At 29.9% G+C, this 9,504-nt stretch overlaps 1 protein-coding gene across 1 annotated transcript; it reads left to right on the forward strand.

The window, feature by feature from the left end:
* The first annotated feature begins 3,651 nt into the window (after positions 1-3,651).
* On the forward strand, positions 3,652-9,175 carry LOC137818633 (protein TILLER ANGLE CONTROL 1). The gene is made up of 5 exons (XM_090296198.1): positions 3,652-3,788; positions 3,951-3,996; positions 4,251-4,867; positions 5,098-5,251; positions 9,028-9,175. Exons 1-4 carry the CDS (start codon positions 3,783-3,785, stop codon positions 5,248-5,250), a joined length of 822 nt encoding a protein of 273 aa, XP_090152324.1. The 5' UTR covers positions 3,652-3,782; the 3' UTR covers position 5,251; positions 9,028-9,175.
* Positions 9,176-9,504: the final 329 nt, after the last annotated feature.

Raw genomic sequence — 9,504 nt, forward strand, 5'->3', positions numbered from 1 at the left:
AACTTCCAACAATTCAGGTTGTGTTCGACTTCTGATGTGGTTAATGACGTTTGGGGGGCGATTTGGGTTGGTGTTGTGAGTGGAATTTGGAGACATAGGAACTTTGTGACCTTCGACAAGGGCGTGGTAGATGCGCTCAAAGTATTGGCACTAGTACAGGTATGTTTGGTCTTGGATTTTTGCAAAGTCCTGTTGTAATCCCTTTACGTACCCCAACTGGGTTTTGAACCTAGTGGATTGTATGAGGCTGGTTGTTTAATGCTTTCTTGAGTTTAGTTTGGTTGTTCCTTATTTAAGTTGGAAGGTGTCCTTTGATAGGAGGTTGGTAAGACGCTAACTCTTTATATATATGGGTTGGACCACCTCTGAAATGGTTCCCATTTATTTATTTTTTATTGTTGATAAAAAAAATTCTTTTTTTTCTCTTAATTTTATATATATATATATATATATATATATTAAATTTTGAATAGAAAAAATATTAGGGGGCTCCAAGAAACCCCAGTCCGTAAAGTCTTCCCTTATTCACCTTTCAATTTAGTTTTATAGGATCACCATTGATTGTTATGTCTTAAAGATGAAACATTTCTGGTTTCTTCTAGTCTTGTATTCAAGTATTCAAGTTGGATCTAATTTAAAAAAAATTAAAATTAGTCAAAATATTATTTATGAGAAATGAGAATAATAACACATATATATATTTTTTTTAAAATTAAGCGTTAGAGTTACATCATAAAAGTAAACATGGCAGAATATACTATTTTAAATAAGAGTGTGGAAAGGTTTTCACCAGTTTTTTTATCAACTAAGAAAGAATGAATAAATAAAAGTATTTAAGAAATACTTTAATCCTCTTAAAAAAAAATTTATATCTAATTGCTCAACACAACTTGTTTCAACAACATAAATAACTCATATAAATCAGTTGCACCTATATAACTCCCAACAAGGTCTTTCTCTTTCTTGCAAAATGACAAACAAAAGAGTAAATACAAAATATCTTTCAACATAGGAAAAAAATTTAAAGGCTTGTATAAGAATTATATACCAGCATTGCAAATATCTTTCCTACGTCTAATCATCCCATTTGAGCAACATAATTCCTCTTACTTTTCAATTCAATGTCAATAAGTTCGTAGAGCCAATGTTTGGTAACCACAAAAAACAATACCAGCAGGTAGTGTCCCTCCGTTGATTCTTCAAGAGAAAACAACAAGAGAAAACAAGAGACCAATTGCTTCCCTATGCTAACTAGCCAAGTAACTTCTACAAATAGTTACCTTTCTTGACCGCTCTAAAAGATTGTTTCCCGAAACAACCTACAACCATGTACCTTTCATAGTCCACAACCAGTTCAAGTGCAGATAAATTAACATAAATCCAGCAACAAAAACTCTTATCATCTCACCGATTCATTAATCAGATTTTACTCCCATAAGTTACCTGATGCACTTCAAACACTGAATCTGATGCACTTCAAACACTGAATTAGATATAAGTACCAATCTGAAAGAGAATAATTAAAACATGATAGAGTATATTTCATGTCTGCTCATGCTTTAAGTTGTGTCATATATAAAACCTCTTCTGCTTCTACCTTAGCATCCTTGAAAACTATATTGTTAAACTGCAACAATAGAATTATTGGTTAGTGAATTTTGTAACATAGTTTACACCTCTTTGTATACGTGTCAAATATGATTTATTATTATTATTATTATAATAATGATTTTAAATTTACATTGATAAATCATAATCCTTGAATATAGATTATTTTTGTTGTTATTGTTGTTTTCGCCTTTTAAGTTTTTTATACACAAAAAGTGTGGTACCTTTCACCTTTAAATTTTATTGAAGTTTACTTTAAAACTTTTTCTTAATTTGTTTTAACTTTTTAGCTCTAGTTATTTTTACCAATACTTGTACTTATAAATTTACGGAAAAAATATTCTACATATAACTCTAACAAAGTTATTTACACATCGAATCAAAATCATTATGTGACACTCCAACACTAATCACGTATTAAGACCACTAATTTTCAAGACAATACAATAACCTTTTTTATAACATTTGTATGAGGAAAAATCTCCACTAAATAAAAAGTTTAACCAAAACTCAGGACGATACTATCGTGGCACCTAATCCTTAACCTATAATCTTAACACCAAACTCTATCATTAGTTAACTCATACTCACATATTATATATTGCCACAACCATAACTTTCACCTTCAATGTCCTACTCACTCCTCACTGTAACAACGAAATAAATCTGAACTTTTCGTCTGGAAAAAAACAATTTTGAGTTTTGATTCAAAGTTGATTTCTTGCTAGGTTTCTATAAAATTGATGGTATTTAGTGATAAATATATTTTTCGTTTTTATATTTTTACGTGAAATTGATTTATGTAACAATTTTACATAAAAAAATATAGGAAAAAAACATATTTAACCTAAAATTTATTTAGCAATTTGTGAAATTAACAATTTAAGTCTTATTAGTAATTTTTTTTATATTAGCAAGAAATGAGCTTCTTGCATAAATCTTTAAAATTTTACTAAATAGTTAACTATATGACAAATTCCATTAAAAGGAAATTAAGTTTAAACTTTTTAATTTAGTTAATTACGTTACATTATAAACTTTTATAAAATCAATTAGACGTTTGTCGTCAATCTGTTTAAAATTAAACTATATTTTGGTAAAAAAAAGTATTAATATTTAATATATAAATATCAATTAACAATTCAATCATGATGTACTTTACTTAAGGTAATGAATAGACGCAATATGCTTTTTTTTCTGAAATTAATAATTTTAGTGTGATAGACCTTTGAACGAATTCACTTATATAATTAAATATATTTATTTATTTCAAATTTCAATTACAATATATTTATATATAACATAATATTTAGAAAGACATGGTCATAATTGATACTATCACTCAAATTTGTATACATACTACTTAACAATTTCTCTTTTTTAGGAAATCACATAACAAATTTCTTTTGTAGAATATGAATTTAACCTCCTGAATTAAGGAGTCATTTGATTTTATCATTCATTAATAACCTTTTTTCTCTTTCTTTTTTACAATAATGAAGATCGAATTTAGTATCTTATACAACTGTTTCAATTTTGTTTTATCACTAAACCAATTTTAATGAATACACACAGGAAACAATTACTAGGAAATGAGCTGGACCAATACGAGCTGGATTTTAGATTGCATCCCAACTGCTTGTTAAAATGACCCATGCAAATTTTGGGTTAAACGTTGGCAACAAAGAGAAACTAATCATCCAGGAAGAGACCTACTAGTTCTATACCAAAATCAATATAATTTCCCACACCGTAACGTAGCTTTCAATATCAAATTTGTGATTAAAATTAATTTGAAAACATTTCTCAATTATATGTCATCAATAGTACTGCAAAACCAATTCCACGAAAATCTAAAACAAACAAACAACACCAAACGTTTCTGTAAATGAAAACTTCCCATCAGCATGTGCAACGTGAAGGTGAACAAGTACTGATGAGAAGACTAACATGATGACTCTTCAAGCATACTATGCTACGGACATATGAACATGGCTGAACAACATGGGGGCCAGTGACCACGTGGCACAGCCTAGTTCAACCACCAATGTTGGTCCTCTTTGCGGGTTTATTCCTGTTCCTTATTATGTTGACCTCCACACTCCCTCACTCCATTTCAATATTACCCAGCACAGCCCCATTCTCTGGCCAGCTTTTCTGAACGAGAAAAAACGATGAAGGTGATTGAATTGAAACCATGCACACAACCATTTTGTTCCTCATGCATATTTTCAACTTATTGTACTACTTTTCCTTTAGTCCTTTATCTGGAGGTTGGAAGTTTATCATATGTAGTGTTCTTATAGGTATTCATGTTATCTTCGTGAATTGTTTTGTCACAGATCTTCAATTGGGTGCAGAAAAGGTTTCATCATAACTCTCTGAAAGGTTTGACCCTCTTTCTATAACTTCTCTCATTTGCAATTTAACAAATCTCATCCTTCACAAGCCTCATTATAAACAAATCTTCATGATTATGTATAGGTTGTTAGTTCTTTTTGTTCTGTTTTTTTCAAGAGAGTGGCAACTTTTCTTCTCTGATGAACTTTGTTTAACCAAGTCAATGGGATTATATGATCCATACTTAACCAACCTTGAATAGTGTCATCTTCTCTTCTAACGAATCTTTTGGATTCACTCAGATGGGTTTGCTTCAAACATGAAAAAGACTGAACCTATAATTAACAACGCGGACAGCCAAGCTTTGCTGAAACAAGTTGCCCTTACTGAATCACTTGGTGGATGGGAAGACGGAATTCTAACCATTGGCACTCTTGGCTATGATCCCTTGAAGTCCATCAACCCTCACAAAGAATACTTTGCTTTGGAAATTGAAGTTGAACAAGAAGATGGTGAAGGAGAGGACAGCATCATGGTGGATGAGCAGGAGGAACTGAATCCGTTGATATACAACACATTTGAGCACAGCCTTGAGAATATTGTTAGTGAAAACTATGATGATGTGGATGTGGTTAGGAGTTTCAACGAAATCGTTGTGGCTCCACCTGTGATTTCTTATGAAGTGATGGAATCATACGATGTGGAGGCTGATGAAAAGAAGAAGAAAGGAGAGAGAATCACATTGGCTGATCTCTTCTTAGCTGATTCTGATGTCAAGATAAAGCTTAACCCTGCCAAAGTCTGCCACCTTGCTTCAAGTGAAAAACCAAACCTTAAAGCAAAACATGGACTCTCTTTTGCCAAGAAGCTCATTCCCCGCGTTAAGGAGAATCCCCATCCAATGAAAGATATAAAAAAAGTAAGTTACTACCCAAAAAAAATCATGCCCTATAACACTTTCTTATTCAACAAAAAAAACATTTTTTACAATGCACAGACTTTTTACTGCATTGAACTAATATATATTACAATGTAAAACTTTTGGTTGTTTCTTGGAATTTATGTGTATGTATGTATGTAGTGTTGGAACCACAGATTGCAGATTTGCTTGAATTAGTTTGATTAAGTAAAATTTGTAATGCTGTGTAGCTGATGAAGAAGATGTTGAAGAGGAAAATCCACCCTGATCTTGACGTTAAGAATCACAAACCAGAAGGTCAGGAAGTGAGTGCAGCAGGACTAAACCTTGATGATAATCACATGAATGAAGGCAATGACTCAAGTTATTTCCTTTCAATTTAAGGTATGGCAGTTCCAAAATCCCTTTTCCTGCAATGCCTTTTATTAGCAAAAGATTTGCAGTAAATCATGGATTGCATCCAGTTTAAGAGTGTTCCTCATCTATGGAAAAAAAAAATAAAGGCTTTATTTTCTCATCACTAAATTTTTATTAATTTCTTAATATATATTCTTTAATAAAAAAAAGTATATATTATTATTACTAAATGTTAGATATTAATTGAAGTTGAAATATTTTATAAAAATATCTTTAAACAAAGTAAAAATATACCAATATTTCTGTTTATGGATTGGAACACGAATAGATAATTAATGTTTAATCTTCAACGTTTCCACATAGGATTTCTTACAATTAATTCTCTAAGTCTGAAAGAATATTGACCTTAACTTCGTAATAAGATGATTTTAGGTGAGTGATGCTACTCACATTCACTGATTAGGGTAGAGTGTTAATTGTTGGCAACTTTGCATACGTTTTTCTCTAATAACATTCTGTATATTAATAGTATAGACATTCTGCTTTGTGAATCTAATCTTTAATAATCATATATTTATCCGTTGGTACAGATCAGTATATCATCTTAAGGCTAAATTCATAATCTGTGTATTATTAAATCAATTTTCTTCAGTCAAACACTATATATATGTCAATCAGAAAAAACTTTATGACAAACACTTTCTACTATTGTTTTTTCTTCTTTATACACATATGTTTTTATGTACACTCTTAATATAAGAGTGTTTATACTTTAACAATATTGTATTGAGAATATTTTACCATATTAGATGGAGAAAAAAAATTCTTAAAATGAAATAATTTTAAAATTATATTAATCACTTAATTGTTCATATACAATTAATATTTTCCTTACAACAAATGGTTAGGTAAAAAAACTCTTACAATAATATTAGGAATGTCAATGCGGGACGGACAATGCAGGCTGACCCGCGGGCTGACCCGCAGTCCGCTACCAAAAAGTGTGGAGTGGGTTCACTAATTTAGCCCGCTGACCCACTTTGACCCGTCCCGCATAATCCAGAGCCCACGTGGGCCAATAGTGGGGCGGAGCGGGTTGATCCGTTGGCTCGCATAAATAAAAAATAATTTATTTTTTTTTAAAAAAAATCATATCCCATTTACTTATTATTATAGTGTGACATTTATTTTATTTAAGAAAAAATTGAATTTAATGTACTAAAAAAATAATGTTTTATTTTAATCATTTAAAAGAGTTAGTTTTTTTTATAAACAATGAAAAATAAATAAATAAGAACCACTTTAGGGTATCCAAGCCATGTACAAAATAACATAGAAATGAATAACCTCTCCTCCCAAAAGTTTGTCACTAACTTCCCACTAGAACAGTACAGTTTGACCAACCTAAATAAATCAATTATGTTTAATCGAATACAACCAAACCAGGTCAGGGGATCCAGATCATAAAAGAAAAAGCAAGCAGAAGGAACTTTAGAGCATGTCTTTAGTTTAGCCATGGAGTTAGTATGAAGAGTGACACTAGGTTTAATTTTAAGTAAAGTCTTACATTTAAAATTTGTTAATAAAAAAATAATATAAAGAAGAGATTTCAATAGGATAGTTAAAAATTAGTCATTTTCATTAAAATATTTTGTAGCAAAACTTTGATAAGATATTCTTATACATTTACATACATATATAGGAAAAATATATGCAAAGAAAAACTTTCATTATTTTTAATCAAACCTTCTAACAACCCTCATTCTTGAATTTATATTTTTATCTTAATTGAATGAATTGAAACAATGATAAAAAAATTTAATTTTTCAACACTAGGAATAAGTTTTTTATAATTAATAAAATTTTAATTTAAAAAAGAAATCCTTATGCGTGCTGACTCACAAGTCTGGGAGTTACCTCTTATACGGAACAGGTCAATGAAATAAATCTTCACTCCATTCTCAGGACGGGCCAACCCAACTCACATTTTGTGAGTCGAACACGGATGAGTCTATGCGGGATGGAACAGCCCGTATTACCACCCATAAATAATATCATGCATGTAAAACCTTTTTTTCTGAAACACATCTTATCGATTTAACAAGTCATGGCATAGAATTTACAGCCACGCATATGGTACTAGAGAGATGTATGCATGCATTTTAAAGCAAGGAGGTCATTTTCCAAATGATAGTCATGGACCAATTATTTGTAAAGTTTGGGTCCCTCCTACAAAATAACCCAGAAAAGTCCAAGCATGGAAGTCAAAATAACATCTTCTCATCAATCTTAAAAAGTGGCAATTACGAATTGCTTTCTCTTGTTGTGACCTTTTGCCAGCCAATCCAATGGGAAAAAGAGGGGACAAAAGCCACACTACATATTTATCTCTTTATTATTCTACTTTTTTATTCACAATTTTCAAAACTCTAATTGTGTTCATCATCTTCTTAATTAACTTTTATTGGTATCTCTTCAAAACAACCCCCGATTTTAGAGAAATGTTAGAAAAAGGAATTTTAGTTTAAAGTGACACTAGTTAATCTTTTTTTTTTTTAAAAAACAAGGCAACTAGTTAACTAATTTGATTAAAGGAAATCGTGCATTTATTATACAATAAAATTATAAGATAATTTATATAATATTACTTTTTTATGTGTTTTTATCTTTTTCTATCACATTGTTATATTCCTTTTTATAAATTATACAAATTTTAATATCATTTCATTTTATAGAGACTACATATAATTATGTGTAGCTATAATTGTAGGATTTGATGGAAATATATAAAAGTATACATAAAGACATACACATGATCATCAGCTGACAAGCTGTCAAAGACAATCGGTTTTGTATTGACACTCTTCTTATCATATAGCTATAATTGAGTTTAAGAGTAACTACATGATTCTTCCATGAATTCGATATAAAAAGAAGGAAGACGAAATATCTATTTCTAATTAATGTATTGATAAAAAAATAATTAGAAATCATATATTATCGACTGAAAATAAATTTAGTTCATAGTATATAAGTGAGTCAAAACATCATTTTGTTAAAAGTTAAGTTAAATTTAAAGACTAGTTTTTAAGATGGTATTAGAGCAATTTAGAACTTATTTTAACAAGAGTGTGTTAGGTTTATTGTGTTATCCGCTATCAGATCAGATCATTCATAAATATATATAATTTCTCACGCACGAGTTAATAGTTTTCGACCTAAGAGAATGTATTAAAGATTCTACGTCGATTATAGATAAGATCAGTTCATAGTATGTAAGTTAGTACAAATCTCACTTTATAAATCGGTTTTATAAAGTTGAGTTAAACTTAAAGTCGACTGCTTAAAAAAGTTTATAATTTATTTACAATTTACAAAATTACACTTCAATTAAGAAAAACTAACTTAATAAATAAACGAGTAAGTAACAGGTATATTACATGTTTATACATTATATTCGAAACTCGCGACGTGAAGAATGATTATAGGGACATATATAAGCTCTACACACGATATCTCACCTTTTTATAAATTAAACTTGTATAAGTAATTAACAAATTATTTACAGTTAAATAAAAGATCTATTTATACTATATACAAATATAGTTTCAAAGTTCTTTTTTCAAAATATTTCTCAATATAGTTAATGACATAAAATACTTTGCATGGATCATGTATATATGAAAATTAAATTCGTGTTTTATATACATAAGCTAAAGTTATATAAGTAGATCTATTTGGTTCACTATAACTATGAAATTTTTTGGTTTAATTGAAGTGAAAAAATTTGTGGGTTGTTGCAGGTACTAGCTAGTGTTGAGCTGGTGGGAGTATCAGTGTTTAATTATCTGGAAACGTAGATTTGTTTATGATATATGTAAGATTAAATACTTAGATTTTGTTCTTGTTTATTTATGACCAATGCATTGAACCCATGTGATCATTCTGTAATTTGTGGTATCCTTTTGCTTCTGTTGGCTTTAGTTTAATTTGACCAAAAAATGAGTGTCTCAAAAAACTTCCACCAAAAAATGACAAACGAATAAAGGAATGCAATTCCTATAAATTTTATCATCGTTCACAACAAACTAATATGAGTGTCTCAAAAATTATTATGTCCCCACCCCCTCACAAAAGTTGGTGCTTAGTGTTTGTCTAAATATTGCATGATTAATGTACATTAACAGTTTCGATGAAGTTCTACTTAAACAACATCCATTACTTTTACTTTTAGTTTTAGTACAAGACGGTGGAAACAATGTCATGTAAGCTACTTTCTT

This window comes from Phaseolus vulgaris, chromosome 10, assembly GCF_051622355.1.
Source record: "Phaseolus vulgaris cultivar YP4 chromosome 10, ASM5162235v1, whole genome shotgun sequence".
Classification (NCBI taxonomy): Eukaryota; Viridiplantae; Streptophyta; class Magnoliopsida; order Fabales; family Fabaceae; genus Phaseolus; species Phaseolus vulgaris.